The 17687-nt window shown below is 34.2% G+C and overlaps 1 protein-coding gene across 1 annotated transcript; it reads right to left on the reverse strand.

Annotated features, from left to right (window-relative positions):
* Nucleotides 1-636: 636 nt before the first annotated feature.
* LOC145060187 (zinc finger CCCH domain-containing protein 12-like) lies at nt 637-3925 on the reverse strand. Its single transcript, XM_079007897.1, has 2 exons — nt 3364-3925; nt 637-902 (listed from the first exon to the last, which is right to left on the reverse strand). The coding sequence occupies exons 1-2, from the start codon at nt 3923-3925 to the stop codon at nt 637-639; spliced, it is 828 nt and encodes a 275-aa protein (XP_078864023.1).
* Nucleotides 3926-17687: the final 13762 nt, after the last annotated feature.

Below are 17687 nucleotides of genomic sequence, written 5' to 3' on the forward strand. Positions count from 1 at the left end.
CCAACTCTACCTGATGCTTAGAGACACAAACCCCAAGCAACATGCTTTTCTACAAATTAATTTTAAGACCAGAAGCTAGATAATAACATCGCAAAATACAAAGAACTAAATTAGCATTCTTGGGATCCCAATGAGACACCAAAACAACATCATCCGCATAAAAGAGATGTGAGACATCAATCCCACAAATAGAAAAATAATATTACTTGACTGGTTAACTTATGAAATTGCAATTTTTTTGTTTCGTTAAGAAAGGTGAAATAAAAAAATGGAATATCGACTCTCTTTCAACCCAACCGAATCTCACGAAAGACGTAAATATCCATTGCATCCTTATAATAAAAAATGACCCTAAAAAATTGTCAACTTATCTAGTCCTTTATGTATATGTTTAAACACAAAATTATATTTTTCTGCATCAGAACAAAAGGTTAAACAATGCGATTCAAGAACAAACATCAAACTTAACAAAACATCAAAACCATCAATCTTTCAACCAAATTCATAAAAATCACATGAGATGAAACCATCCAATTTGACCCAAGTCAAAGTTCACCAAATTGAGTCAACAATCAACATCTGTCTCAATACTCAAAAACATAGAAATAAGATAACTACCACAAATTCAAATTCAACTTATTCAATGTCATCAATCCAATCACCATAAATACCATTAATCTTGACAGGACCCTTCCAAGGTTTCCGCATCATCCCGGGCAGCTGCCCGGAACCAGAACCACCTGCACGACCCACCGATGAACCGATAGGTGCAACTGCATGAGCCATTGATGAGCCAGGGGTTGCAACTTTGTTTGAAGACATGAGTCGCTGGTTGTTAGGATTCGGTTTAGGGTTAGGGTTAACCTCTTGATGAACAAGCCCACCACCGTATCTTTGCAGTTCTACAAAAATAAAATATTATTTTTCATATATCAAAAATTGTAAAAATTATCTTTTTGTTTATTTTTTGGATGTTAAACTTACATGACCCAAAATGAATATTTTCTATTAACTTAATCACGTAATCTACATGAGTGTTTCTTTATTACTTTTATGTAAATAAGAGAAATCTTCAGAAAAGTCATTTGAAAAAATTAATGATTAAGTCCTCCAAAAAAAATGAATAGAAAAGCCTAAGACTATCCCCATTGGGTATAAATTTATTGTTTGGTTAGTGAGTTTATATTAAAATAATCTAAAACCCTTTTCAATCCCACCAAATATGTCTTAACTTTATTCGCCCACATTTTTATTATTACTTTTTCTAATATGTGGATGAATAAATTAGATATATGTTATTTAATAAAATTTAATTTTAAAAACCAAACAAAATTTTTTCTAATTAGAGAATAATTCTTATCTTCTAGGTATGTGTACTACAAAAAAATAATAACAATTTTCAAGTATTTTTATATATTTTTTACATATTAATGTATTTTTAAGTTTTTTTATATAGTTTTTTTTACGTTTTTATGTATTTAAATTATATAAACATATTTACATGAGCTTTAAGTATTTTTACATATTTTTATGTATTTTGGTTTTTTTTCATGTATTTATGTATTTTTGAAGTTTTTATATAGTTTTTTTTACATATTCTTATGTATTTTAAATGTATAAACATAATTTTTACGTATTTGTATGTATTTTTAAAGTACTTGTAAGTAGTTTTATGTACTCTGATATATTTTTTATGTATTTATGTATTTTTTTTACTTCAAATTTCATTGTAAGCCAACTATTAGACTTTGTAAAAGAAGAAAAAAAAAATCAATGGAGTACTTCAAAACAAACATTTTTCAAAAACCATCATTAGCAATCAACACCATTTTTGTAAATGAAGAAAAAAATCTTCCTTTATAAGGCTTAATAGTTAGCTTAAAATGAAACTTGAAGTAAAAAAAAAATTAAAAAAAAAAAAACAAAAAACATAAAAAATACTTAAAAATATTTTTAAAACAATACATAAACACATGAAAAATATACCAAAATATATAGAAAAAAACTATATACAAAACTTTAAAAACTTATATATATATATATATATATATATATATATATATATATATATATATATATATATATATATATATATATATAATGATAATAATAATAATTCGAAAATACATTAAAATATGTTTATACGTTACATACAAATTTTGAGGAAATTTGTAGAAAGTCTCATTATTTTGGAAAAATTAACGATTTGGTCTCATTTCATTACCTTCTGAACAGGTCAAAATAGGCTAAAGTGAAAGAAATTAGTCGATTTCTTGGGTTTTTCTATTCAAAAAAATAATTTTGGGACTTAATCTTTAATTTTCGCAAAATAATGAGATTTTTTTTTCCTTATAAATAATGACTTAATAGAGAAAGTGAGAGTTTGTTTGGTATTAGGAAATATATTTAAAAAAGTAATGGAATTAACAAAGTAATAAATGGAATGAGTCATTACATTTCACTATGATGTTTGGTTGGATTGAAGGAATATAAGGAGTCCTTTAAAAATGTTTATTGTTCACAATTAGAAAACTTAAATACTGATAAATAAACAATAAATGTTATATTTTAATGTAATTAGAAAACTAAAATGAAAGTGAACTGATAAATAAACAATAAATGTTATTTTTTTAATATAAATAAACTGATATCAAATAAAGATATACTGCTTAAAAAATAAACTACTATTCATATTTTAAATAGTAAAAAAAATGTTTATTATCACTTTGAAAAAAAATATGTACCAAAATAAAGAAAAAAAATAAAAACCAATAAATCTAGAATACAAATATAATCAAAATATATTTTTAGTTATTTTTGAATAATGACAATTATTTTAACTAAAGTTCTAAACTTTTTTTTAATTATTATTATTGTAGGATATATAAATAAAACTAATTTATAATCATAATATATGAGATATCATTTTGAACTTTTTCTCATATATTTGTAAACATCTTATTCAGACAAACACTTAACGGAGAAAAGAAAAAGAAATAGATTAATAATTTTACTTCCATTTTTTTGGCTACCCCTGTCTCTCATGACATAGAAGTTCCTTTTCTAACACATAACACACAAAATTTCTACCTAATTATGAATAAACACTCTCAAGTCATATTATCCTTTCATAATTGCCCAAATTATAAAAACTATTTCATTATCATATTAACAGGACTCATAATGTAATCAATTAATATCAAAATTTAATATTGAAAAAGTAACAATCTTTGTTTCCAAATTTTAGCCAAGAACTTAAGATAAAAACTATCATTCAAGCTAAGTAGTAAAAGATTTAAATTCATCATAAAACCACAAGCTATATAAATTAACAAGTGTAAATTGGTCAAAGATGAATTATACCTGTAGCCCCATGAGCAAAAGTGCACCGGCTTCCAAATGGGCAAAAGCCTGCCGATTCCCACTTGTTGCAAATCTTTGTCCTCCAGCATGCAGGCTTCACAGTTACATTAGTTGTTGCCACATGTCCTCCATTCACAGTTGTTTCCACATTCCCATTTCCATTTCCATTTCCACTTCCATTCCCAAATCCATCACTAGATTGAATTTGAGGAGTCAAAATTATCGAATTCCTTTCACGGATTCTTGATTGTTCATCATGAAGAAAGCCACATTGGTCACCATAAAGACACCCTACTTCACTATAGAAGTTTTTGCAGGGTCGATCTTTGAAAGATCTTTGATTCCCCACCATGAAACTACTAGAAGACCCAAAAGATTGTGTCTTGAAGAACATTTTCCCAATCTCCATTGATTGGTTTCTTGTTTCCATAATCGGTGGCTCATTTCTAGATTTTGGGGGTTGGATTTGGATGCCATCATAAAGGAACTCATCACCACCGATTATCTCAATGACATTTCCATTATCACGAAGATCATCCATTTGGAAGGCGGCTGAATCCATTAGGGTTTGTTTCTAAAGTTAAAGGTGAAAGAAGTAGGCAAAACCCTAGGTGAAACACGGGTTTATATAGGTAGTACATCTTATAAAACGATGTCGTAAAGTAAGTTAGTGTTAATTACCATAAATAAAGTGGATAAGATCCAAATAACTTAAGATATAACTCACATAAGGCTAAATATTTGATAAATCATGATACAAACTAGTTTAAAACACAAAGGCAAATAGGAAAGTACAACAATCCATGTTTGATATTTGAATGTGGAACTAAGAACAGAGGAAAGAGATGGAGATTAAGTGATATCTTAGTTACAACTTTTGAATTGTATAGAAATATCATATGTAATGCAACAATGAATCTATATAACTACCGAAAGAGAAATAAAAGATCTAGGAACAGGTAAACCAAGAAACTAAATCTTTAAGAATAATACAGTCAATGGAACAGATCTAGGGAGCAAGGATTCATAGATATATTATGGAGATTTAAAGAACTAAAAGGGATTTATGACAATGGAAAAGGAAAGCTAGCACATGAAACGAGTTATTGTCTAATGAGTATAGAGTATGGTAAACTAATGTGTTAATTATTAGGATTTAAATTAAGGATTTAAGATCAGCTATGAGTCTATGACATTGTAAAAGGGAAAAGTACAAGGTGAAAGAAGTTAGTATAGAATGTTTATTCTAAAACTATTTCATAGACTCATATAAAACTCAAAAGTTTTAGACTTTTGAAGCACATGGTACCTGTATTAAGGGGTTTAATGCCATTTACATGAAAATTTGAGAAAGAACAAGTGCTGTAATCAATGAAATGAAGACTTACTTGATTCTGTTTGCTTTGATCCATGAAAGCGTATTTAATTGTTCATTTACCCCTTTACATATTGTCAACACTAACCCTAAACTTTTTGATCATATATGTAACGTCCGTGTTTCGAGGCTAAGCATTGATACGATGATGTAATAGTGAGGTTCAACAAATATAACTTATTTTGAAGTAATTAAGAGGAATTTCTTGAATATTATGTGGATTATGTGATTTTATGTGCATTATACTTATTTATAAGATATAATAAATTAAGAATGAAAATAAGCGCCAAAAATAAAAATATATATAAACTCGATATCTATGAAGATATTTATATTGGTCGTGACAAGGATTCTGAAGATATAAAGAACGCTGAAATTTGAGTTATAACGAAAAAGTTATGATCTGTCGAAGTTTCGCGACAAAACCGGCATGACGTTGTGTGACGTAAAAAGTGAGTTTATGATAAAGTGCTTTTTAGCTTTAACGATCTAAACAAAATCCGTATTATACGTTAAACTGAGAGTGTGCATAAAAGGAACGTCCAAATCTGACTTCGTATGAGGAAGTTATGAATTTTCTAAGATTTGGCATGGCAGTGTGCAGCCCGGAGTTTGAATTTTAGATCGATCGATTTTTAGCCAACACAACCTAAATGAGAATCGAAGATCTCTTCAATAGGAGCTCAACGATAAAAAGATAGAAGAAAACGGACGTCGGATGACAAAGTTATGAATTTTTAACAGATTTTTCCTGTCCCGGCCTGTTAAAAATATAACTTTAAAAATAAAGTCAAAATTAGCCGACGGAGTCTAAATGAAAGATGTATAATACATCTCTATCTACGTGTGGATATAAATAACGTCGAAAATGGAGCTCGTATGCGAAAGTTATGAATTTTAGAAGTCGATAGTGTAATTTGCGAAGCTGTCTGAAGGGGAACGCCCCGCGTAGAAGGAAGGAACGCCACACGTTTGCAAAGTCTAGGTTTCGGATCCTCCACGTCGTTCCATATGATGGTTGACACACGTTGTACAAACCTCGCTATTTGCCCCGCTCCTACGTAATGTACGAGGGTACGCCCTACGTAGACCGAGGCTTCGACCTATAAATAAGATGTGAAGCCAACCGATTTTCTCACACCTTAAACCTATTCTTTCTCTTTCTACTCTCTCTCTCTCTCTCTCTCTCTCTCTAATCCTCCCAAACACCCCAAGCCTAGGAAACTTCCTTAGCACTTAGAAGAAATCCCCAGAGCGCCCGAAGGCTCCGAGAAAAAGAGTTTTTCGGTTCGGAAAGTTCTGACCCCGCAGAGCCCAGTTTTCAGCAAACCTCCCGGTTTCGTCAAAGGAAATCATATTTTGAAGAAGCGAAACGCTGTCCAAGTTGGAATCACCACTTTATCAGGTGAATGCATTGCCACTTTCATCTTACACATAAATATGAAGTATTTTATATAAATTACATGCTATGTGTGCATATTATTTGTTTACTTGAGAATTAATGATTTAAATTGTATATGTATTTTATATCTACAAATATGCTGGGTAAAACATGGGTAGATGAAATAGTTGATGTGTGATGAAATAAAATGATGAGAGGCCTCGATGTTGACGATGTTCTAGTCATCTAGCGGAGTATAGATGACGACCATGGACTTTTCTAGACAGTCCAGTAGAACGCTAGCAGGCTCGCAACCTGTAGGTGTTTGTGAACGATATGTTCACCGGTGTACTCCATCCCCCTTATGGTTGTCTTACGAGCATTTATAGCTGAGGAACCCCTTACCAGTAGTGTCTATCTCGGTGAAATTCTTTAGGATAGGTCCCTTATGATAGATGTTTTAGGGACATAAAGTGAGGATAACGAGAACGGGTAATCGGGTTGATTTATTTGATGAAGTTAATAAACTTAACTATTGTGGGTTGAAAACCCTATGTGCTCACCAGACTCCCCAGCCTAACCCACTCGGTTTTTTGTATTACAGGTAGTGACACAAGAGCATAGATGCGATGAACTGATGAGAGATTACGGATTATAGCCCAGTAGAAATAAATAGAATGTTGTAAGACCTATGTTGTTGTTTAGGCATATGTTGTTTTGTTTATGCTTTTGATCTGTATTGACAATGACATCCCGAGGTTTGTAATGTAATGAAAATACATTTCTTCGGAAATGCTTTGATAAATTCATTATCATGTTTTTGAGAACAAATTCCGCAACATTTTTCTTTAAAAGTATATTGTGATTTTCAAATAAAGCATAAACAAAGCGGTATTTTCTGGCCGTGAAATTAAAGATGTCACAATATAAGAAACTTAGAATAGTTTCCTACATAAGAAACAGGGAGCTGGGAAGTAGACAATTGCATTTTGTTTCAGATATCAATGACAAACAAGCATATAGGTGGAACATAGATTCAGTTTTCCTCCCCCAATTGGAACAAATATCCTGTTTTGTTTCATCTTTTAGATCTGTAAGGGCAACATGGAGTTATGAACCCTAGAGAAAAAGAATACCAACGCACTATAAATATACTGTAAATGCTAGAGATTCATGGCATCTCAAAATAATCGATCATCATCAATGGTAGCAACAACACACAATTAGCAAATACAACCAATTTTATGCAGTAAAATTGAAATTTTGATGACTTCGATGCCATTATACAGAGAAGAAAAAAAATTAAAGGAGAAGTGTAGAAGAGAGAGAGAGAGAGAGAGAGAGAGAGAGAGAGAGAGAGAGAGAGAGTAGATTGACCACGCCATGATCAGTGCGGATCACTTTAACACATTATAGGTATGACCGGGAGAAATCAAACTCACAAAATACGTTCCAATAATTGTGCAATACTATGAAACGTAAATACTTTTTTGCTCTGTATGAATGCTATGAACGACTCTGACTCTCTAAGATTGTTAAAGGACTACAAATCTACAATGTTGAGAAAAATAATTGTATTTCAAATAAAAAAACCTTCTTTCTTGGAGGCTTGAATAAGGAGATCTAAAAATCTATTCAAATTCAATTGGAAAATTGGAGACCAATAAATTAATGTTACATTTTTAGTCTCCATGGTTTCTTGATTTGTACGGGTTTTACATCTAGTAGTTTTATTTTTATTTTTTTGGTCTTCGAAACATAGTCTAATACTTTTTCAATCATTATGTCGCTTTAGTCTTTGAAACATAGTCTCACTTTTTCAAGTTTTAGTCAATGTTTTCAAATCGGTTTGAACCGGTCAATCGAACCAGTTGAACCGAAAACCAGGGAAAGGAGCAGTTCAACTATCACTGGCTTTACGTCAATTTTTGAAGCGGATTGAACCAGCCAGTTTTTAGAAAAACCCAATTGAACTTGTCAAAATAAACCAGTTGAATCGGTTAAACCGAATAAAAACACATAGAAAAGAACCATTTGGATAATAAACTTTGGTGATTTTTTTTCAAATCTATTTAGTTTTCTCTAAATAAAAACTTATGATAAATGTTATAAAGTTTTTTTTATATGTATGTATTCATCTAAAACTATATTTTGTTTCGGTATTATACTTTATTTTCTTTTTGACGTATATGGATTAATGTAAAACACTAAAACTTATGGTTATGTGTTATTTTAATGTATTTGGATTGATCTACAATTTACTTATATATATATATATATATATATATATATATATATATATATATATATATATATATATATATATATATATATATATATATATATTAATGTTTAAACTTATAAACGTCAAATTCATGATTTATATATGTATGTATGTGTAAGAAAAAAAAAGATGAAAATTATAAAAACCGGTTGACCCGGTGGTCGAACCGGTCACCATACCGGTTCAACAAAAAAACCGGTTTTTAAAACATTGGTTTTATTCTTTGAAACATAATCTATCAATTATTCAATCTTAAGTTGCTTCAAGAAGCCTTAAATAAAACACAACTGCAAAGCAAATCGATCCAACCCTCCTAAAAATCAAAAATAATAAAACCAAATCAAAATCAAAACCAAAAGTCAACAAACAGTTATACAAATTTTGCATTGTACACAAGAAAATAAAGTTAACACATGTTTTTCAGATAAAATGTTTCACTGTCCTCCCACTCCCACCTACATATTCATGTACATGCACACATCATATCTCATCAGTTTTGGTTGTTAATTATGTGATTGGATCCTTATATTTCATGCATACGCGTAACTAAGTTTGATTGATTCTAGTTCTTCTATTTCTTTTCCGTCGTGATTGGATGTGATATTTTATGGTTCTTCGTTTTCTTCAGTGTCATGATATGGTGTAACAATTTTAATTCTTCTTTTTTCTTTGTTGTTGAGACTGGATTCGATTGAACTATTTCAAACCAAATATCGAAATGGGTCATCTACATGTCCTCAAACTTTTAAAATCTTCAAATCATAGACTGCTACATCTAACCACGTGTCAAATAGTATGTTAGCCATGGAAATTCTAATGAGTAACATTAGGGTTATACCAAAAAGAAATAAACATAAATTTAAAATAAAATATTTTTACCCTCTTTTATTAGAAACTCAAAGAAAACTTTTAAACTCAAAATTTAAGGGAAACATTGTATAAATGTAAAAAATTATAATAAACATCTTAACTCATAAACATTACTAAAAGAAACAGTGTAATGTGCACATTGTATGATATGGAACCCAAGCCTAAGAGCATCCACAATGGGGAGTTTAATGGAAGAGTTGAATTAGGTGTGTCACAACGCGAAATTTCCATTCTGAACAAACCATATCAAGCCAATTGAAGTTAGAACAGTTACAGTGAAATTCCAGACTTCGGGTATAAGTTTGGCAGTTTTTCAGGATTTGCACTTAAGCAAATATCACGAGAGTGGATGCACTAGGGTTTTGTGCAACACTGTTATTCCAATACTCTAGGATATTAGAGTTCATTCCGGGAATAAAAATATTTTCTGCCAAAAATCTCAAGACTATATATAGAAATCTGAGCCATATTCATTCATTAGTTACATTTCCAATTAGAGAAAAGTCAAATTCTCTCTCACGGATCTTCGGGTTTTTATCCCAAATCGTGAGTACTTCTATCTAGTTGTATTATATAGCTAAGATTATGTTTTATAACCTCAAAATCGAATCAAAACCCCAAGATTTGGGAGTTTACCGCCCAAGAACACCTGGAGAGTAAACTCCATTTTAAGGGCCAAAAGTGTGCCCAATGTCCCTCAAAGACTTGGAACTCAACATAGGGACTACCATTACATGTTTAGACCACCAAAACAATTAAGAATCAAGGGTGAAAGTGAGTTTACGGCCAAGGAAGTTCTTGGGCCGTGAACTCCATTTTTAAGTGACTAAATTGGACATGTACCTAAATGAGTTTAGGACTAGCAAACACACTTAGAACACCAAGAGTAAGGTGTTCACGGCCCAAGAAGTTCTAGGGCCGTGAACTCCATAAAATGGTGCCAAATGGTGCCATAAACTCTTCTAAAGCCTAGTACAAAAGCCTAGTTTAGTTCCTAGTTAATTTAGGGACATGAAAACACCATAAACATCCTACCAAGGGAGATTACGGCCGTAATCTCCAAGGGATATGGTACCAGGGCCGTGAACTCCTCAAAGGAGTTAAAAGGAAGCCCAAACACTTGTTTAAGCCTTGAAGCAATTCACCACTTGAGCTGTAATAATGTTAGGCTTCATTTAGGAACCTTATTGAGAGTTTACGGCCAGGAGTTTACTCCCCTGGGCCGTAAACTCCAACATATATGGTCTTTTGACCATAAACTCCCATGAGAGGTCTTGCACTCCTTTGTTGCAACCCATTAGCCTCCTAGCACTTGACCAAAGTGTTTACCTCGCATTAGAATGTTTATACATGTTTAATTAGTGTTTTAATCACTAATTGTTTATATACATATGTCTTCATATGTAATTAGGATCATTGTGTGTGTCTAAAGTCTTCACTTGACACCAAGCACTTGTCCGATCCTTCCTTACGATACAGTCCGTTCAATTCCAATCACTTACTACAGGTGAGTTCATACCCTTAATCAATGTTTTAACTGTTTTTAAATGTTTTATGGGGGGGGGGGGGGATACAAGTAGAATTATGCTAATTATTATATCAATCACATGTGATTAATAAGCAGCATTCAAATGATTGGCTACTCATTAGCCGTTTTACCAAACAGTTTCCTTCAAATGTTTTTCATAAACACTTTATGTGTTTAAAACTCCTTATTACACTGTACCTTTTACTCTGTATGTTTCGTTTCAAACTTATTTACAATTGTGTTTCAAACAAATGTTTCTTTATACTAAACTGTTTTATCAAACCCATGCCTTCAAACCGTTTTATAGATTGACATCAAGTCGATCTTTTCTTAGATAATAATTATGTTCAAAGGTTTTACAAAACTTATTTTATGCTTTTATATTATAAATTGCATACCTGTATATCTATAGTTATATAAGCAACGTTTAAAGGACTTAGGAAGGCTATCCACTCTATTTCCTTTTCACGCTTGAGATGTGGTCTGGTGGGATATCGGGTACCCGTCCGAAGGTCGTTTAAATATTAGTTGTATATCATGTGTACATATATAGTCATAAAGGTTCTTCCAGTTCGGCCAATGCCCTTGGGTAGCAAGGGTATACATCCATGTCCATACGTACCAGTTAGATTACTAGTAACCTACCATATGGGTAGTTTAGGAAGATACTAGAACTATTACTAGAACGTGATATCATACTATGAGTCAGTTCATTCATGAGTCAATACTTGCTAGATAGAGAGAACATACATTACAGCTAGAACATTACAGTACATTACTATACAAATTCATGAGTACATTTACTTAGATACGTTTACATAGAGATCCTGTTATAAGCATGCCTATATATATATAGTTATATAAGAAATGTTTAAAGGACTTAGGAAGGCTATCCACCCTATTTCCTTTTCGCGCTTGAGATGTGGTCTGGTGGGATATCGGGTACCCGTCCGAAGGTCGTTTAAACATTAGTTATATATCATGTGTACATATATGGACATAATAGTTCCTTTCAGTCAGTTCAATACCTTTAGGTAGCGAATGCATACATTCATATACTTTTACATGATTACGCTTACATAAGTACATATACATGAATACGTTGACAAATTGTGATCCACTGTGTTGGAGCATGACTTCAATGTCATGGCCCGAATTGTAGCCAGAGTCTCTTGAAGGGAGAGCGTGAGTTTGCGTATAGATCTATACTGGATTGACTATCCTACACCTTGCTGCTAGCTACAGCCGGACCTGCAGGTCTGCGGGTGCCAAACGTCATTTCTTTTTACGACCATACCTTTGTCGTTGTTACCAGTCGATAGTATGGTACAATTAATCACATGATGCCTTAATATAATTCCGGTTTAAGGTAGTTAGTACAGTAGTAGCTCTTATAGCACTACACTACAGTACTACATTAGTTTTCCCTTTACATATATTTAGTGATCTTTTCACTTAAGCATTAAATGTAAAAACTATATTTTGTTAATGATAGTTACACTTGGGAAAATTACACACTTTTACAAGAAACGTACATTCAGAACAGTTAGGTCTTGGTAGAAGACTACATTCAGAGCAATTATGTCTTGGTAGAAGACTCCCTTTCATAATAGTAGGAATCATATGGATTTCTAGGGTTTTTCAAACGTTTACTGTTGTTTTACAAACATTTTCAATACTACAATTCATATACATTTTCAATACTACAGTTCTTATATATACAAATACTTACATACAAATTAAGACACTAAAATACTTATGATCTCACCAGCTTTGAAGCTGATACTCGCTTATAAAATTACTTGTATCCTCAGGTCAACCATAGACAGGTACCGATGCAAGGTTTAGAGAAGATGGAGCTCGATCAAGACTCATCTTTCTTTTGATTTATACTTTAGTGTCTATTATAATTTGTCAGAACACACTTGTATAATAATTACATTATTAATGCAATGGATGATGTTGTTGCTTGTTTACTACTTTATATTGTTGTGATACTATACATGACGTCCTCCACCCCAAAACGTTTCCGCCGTTCTTGGTTTTGGGGTGTGACAGATTGGTATCAGAGCATTGTTTATAGTGAATTAAGTATATCAACCCATAAAAGATATACAGACTATAAATACTATGGGATTAAAAATACTCTGACCAAGAGTATATACTTTAAATAATAAAATATTTAATTAAGTATACGTGCTGCATTCATACTAAAATCAGTGTCACTAGGACAATACAAAAGAATTACGATTGTTGGGCAACACAGGTGGACTTAGAGACATATAGTCAAAACTGGGAAGACATAGCTTGATCAACTATATTATCCGAGGGTTGACTAGCATGTGCCTAAGTGTAGTTGTGTGGTTGCAACAAATCTAACATCTTACCAACCCTGCCACGATGAGAACAGTAGAACATAACATTAAACTTAAAATACTATAGGAGTATTTGGTGTTACTATAAGTACTTTATACTTGAGAACTAAAACAGGATCTTCATTACTAAGTTGGTAGTTGCTAAGTGGATACACTAAGGATATATGTAATTAGGATGTTATAGACTTAGAATCTGTGAAAATTTTACTTTACCCCTATTATGTGTGAATTTGGAGTTAAGATCACTTATTCGAAGGCCTATCCTGTTTCGATTACATATAATTGGTATGTACTTCACAAATAGCGATGTAACTAATGAATATTTTCTAAATAATTATTTAGATAATTCGTCTAATAATTATTTTCTTACCCCAATTCTCGCGTAGATAATATGGTTGGACTCCATCCCCCCGACAACTCGTACCTTCCGAACGAAGTCATTGCTGGACGGTTTGAAGAAGAGCCAGAGAATGATCATCCTATCCCTGTGGATGATCACCATGATGAAGACCTTTCGGACAGTGCTAACTCCGAACTCGAGGTTGAGAACCTACCCCAGGCAGCTCCCGTCCCAATTCCTAACCCTCGTCCGGGTTTTCATGGCCTGAAGCCTCCATGGGTGGAATGCTTGGAAACATGGAGCCAAGGACAAGATCAGCCCATGCCATTTGATGGTGACCGAAGCTTTTATGACCTGAGCAATGGGGGCTCAGCAGACAGAATCTTGCTAATCTTGGTCCGCAGAGTGGCCCGAAATGAGATTCAAGGCAGGACAGCCCTACATCAGATCACTGAAGTTGTCGCCAATGCGAGAATGCATACCCTCCACACCATTCGTCTAGAAGATGCTCGTGAGAGATCTAAAAAAGACCATGAAACCCTGCTACAATCACTAGCTGAATCCCGATCCGAAATCAAAGAACTTCGCGTACACCTGAGAGTCTACGAAAGACACCTACTTGATGTAGAACGTCAACTGGATGAACTGAGAGTTCACCAGAGGGATGACCGTCGCCAGTAGTAGATGCTTTACTTCATTTTCCTTGTTAGAAAGTAATTGTTTTCTGTCTATGCCCGAAGTGGCATTTTCTATGAAACTATCTTGTATTGTAAGTACTATTGGTTAGGTCTTTATGATGTCAAGAACTATCTTCTCTAGATATGATGTAAGACCTTTTGCAAGGTCATTTTCCTGAACTTTTACGTCATGAATATCAAAGATATTGACAGTCGGCTAACTTCTGTGTCATTCTTTATTCAAGTACTCTTATCATACTTTCATTAGAGTCTATCTGAAACATGCTTTAGTCAAGTCATTGGACTATAGCAAGTTAGATCCGGAGACATTTCCAAGTCTCTTTTAGTGGTTGGATCATATTATTCGCCAACCATCGATACCTCGGCTTGAACGACAAATGTCTTGAGACCATTCTACGAACTTACTTTTACTCATTACTAGGACTGCATCATAGAGATGTAGGTCAAACCCTTCATGAACACACTTCCATTCCGTACTAGGACTGCATCATAGGGATGTAGGTCAAACCTTTGCAAACACACTTCCATTCCGTGCTAGGACTGCATCATAGGCATGTAGGTCAAACTTTCAAGAACATACTCTTACTCTTTTCTTGAGCAATCGAAGTACATCTAGGGTCAACCAGAATCGCTCACAAAATCCTTATCTTTCGTGCTAACAGAACCATGTCGTCATCAAGAAACAATCAGTTTCATACGTACATCTCTTTCTTCTAGATCTCTTTTCCAGCGAAGCCGTCATATCAGAACACCAAAGTACTCATGCATGAAGTACCTCATAGTTCTTTTCTTTTCCGAAGAAATCCCCGAAGTACCACTTGTACAGTACGTCAAGTTCAATCCAAAGATCCATACGGTTGATCTATCGCTCAAGAATGTATACAAAGGGGAGATATATAATCAAGGTTCTACAGGTTTAGAATTGATGATTCCGCTTTAACTTCTTTTCCTCGATAGGAGGTGAGCTTAAAGAAGAATCAGTTATTTGACTATCTTTTCAATCTTAATTATATACGACTCGTATACCCGAAATGGTGATCGTTGAACCAAGTATGGATTCTAATATGAACTTCATGACGGAGAACTGCCCAAGACTACGAGTAATCACATCGTCATGTGAACAAACTTAGAACCCAGTACGACTCCTGTAAACCGATCGCCCTACAGTCTAAACATCTACGGAGATACAATAATAGCCCAGACAACTTAGCAAACTACACAGAAATAGAATTAGAAGACTAGGCTTCTCACCCTGGAGAACTCCAGTCTTATTCTTCCAGAGATCGACGGATTGCATCGTATGTTCCTTGGCTATCGAGGACTCCGTCCAGATTTTTCCATTAGAAATCGTTGTCTCTGCCTCGCATAGATGAATCGATTGAGCAAACGCAAGGAACGAGTCACTTTTTAGAAATGGACCGAGATCCGAATATCAGCAGTTTTGAGTGTTAGCGAAGGATGTCTCGAAGACTACCTTCCGAACTCGATGCGGACACTTCGAGTCCGTAGTGATACCCTTCGGATAGGACCAATACACCCCTAGTATTCATGAGCTAAATGCTTATGGTACGTTTTTCTTACTTGGATCAGTTCGTCATTCTCCATGTAACAACTTACTTATCTACCCACGTAGTAAGAAGGAACCTATGGAAACATTACCCTCGGAAATACTTTCCGCGAAGTTCTCTAAACACGAGTTTTGAAATTTAAGAGTCAGATTCCTAAGACACACTATTAGTGATGTGGGAATCCTGAGTTCTCTTTCAGTTTGTCAAAACCGTTGAGAATTTGTCGACACCAGAGACGCCGACAGACATTCACCAAATTCTAGGTCTTACCAACATATCGTCATAGTTCATTCATAACTCCTCTCAAATTACATAAACCCTTACGACTTTGACCTAGCAAGGGGTGGCCCTTGACTAGGAAGTTGAGCAAGAAAAAGAAACCTTGGGAATTCCAAGTGAAAGACCAAGTTCTTTAGGAAAACTCACTCTGGGAATGGCTTAATACGCTTCGTATCGCGTGAAAAGCTAAATCCAAGGTAGCCATGACCTCCGAGATTCTTACAAGAATCGGTCTTGTACATCACAAACTAGACCTACTCCATGAACTCAGTAACGTACATTTTACTCTTCGCGTATCGATCGTGAAACCATACCTTTCCGTCAGGACACTCGTAAGCCCACTCGACGAGATCGAGATTAACGAGATCCTCGCCTTCGTATTAGAACCGTAGTGACCCTCGACCGAGAGGTCAAGCGGACGAAGAAACGCCGTCGCCCATTAGTGAAGGTTCGTTGGAATACCAACCGAGAACCCGATTTCACTTAGGAGCGCTAGAACCAATCGATTAGGAAGTTTCCTACTCACGACTCGATCATTCGTACCTACTTCCTTGCCTAAATTTTAATTTCGGGACGAACCCTTTAACAGGGGGATGATGTCACAACGCGAAATTTCCATTCTGAACAAACCATATCAAGCCAATAGAAGTTAGAACAGTTACAGTGAAATTCCAGACTTGGGGTATAAGTTTGGCAATTTTTCAGGATTTGCACTTAAGCAGATATCAGGAGAGTGGATGCACTAGGGTTTTATGCAACATTGTTATTCCAATACTCTAGGATATTAGAGTTCATTCCAGGAATAAAAATATTTTCTGCCAAAAATCTCAGGACTATATATAGAAATCCGAGCCATATTCATTCATTAGTTACATTTCCAATTAGAGAAAAGCCAAATTCTCTCTCACGGATCTTCGGGTTTTTATCCCAAATCGTGAGTACTTCTATCTAGTTGTATTATATAGCTTAGATTATGTTTTATAACCTCAAAATCGAATCAAAACCCCAAGATTTGGGCGTTTACCGCCCAAGAACACTTGGAGAGTAAACTCCATTTTAAAGGCCAAAAGTGTGCCAAATGTCCCTCAAAGACTTGGAACTCAACATAGGGACTACCATTACATGTTTAGACCACCAAAATAATTAAGAATCAAGGGTGAAAAGGAGTTTACGGCCAAGGAAGTTCTTGGGCCGTGAACTCCATTTTTAAGTGACAAAATGCCCTAAACCCCCCCCCCCTAAGCCAAGAGACTAAATTGGACATGTACCTAAATGAGTTTAGGACTAGCAAACACACTTAGAACACCAAGAGTAAGGTGTTCACGGCCCAAGAAGTTCTAGGGACGTGAACTCCATAAAATGGTGCCAAATGGTGCCATAAACTCTTTTAAAGCCTAGTACAAAAGCCTAGTTTAGTTCCTAGTTAATTTAGGGACATGAAAACACCATAAACATCCTCCCAAGGGAGATTACGGCCATAATCTCCAAGGGATATGGTACCAGGGCCGTGAACTCCTCAAAGGAGTTAAAAGGAAGCCCAAACACTTGTTTAAGCCTTGAAGCAATTCACCACTTGAGCTGTAATAATGTTAGGCTTCATTTAGGAACCTTATTGAGAGTTTACGG

This window comes from Lactuca serriola, chromosome 6 (genome assembly GCF_051521515.1).
Source record: "Lactuca serriola cultivar US96UC23 chromosome 6, Lser_US96UC23_V15, whole genome shotgun sequence".
Classification (NCBI taxonomy): domain Eukaryota; kingdom Viridiplantae; phylum Streptophyta; class Magnoliopsida; order Asterales; family Asteraceae; genus Lactuca; species Lactuca serriola.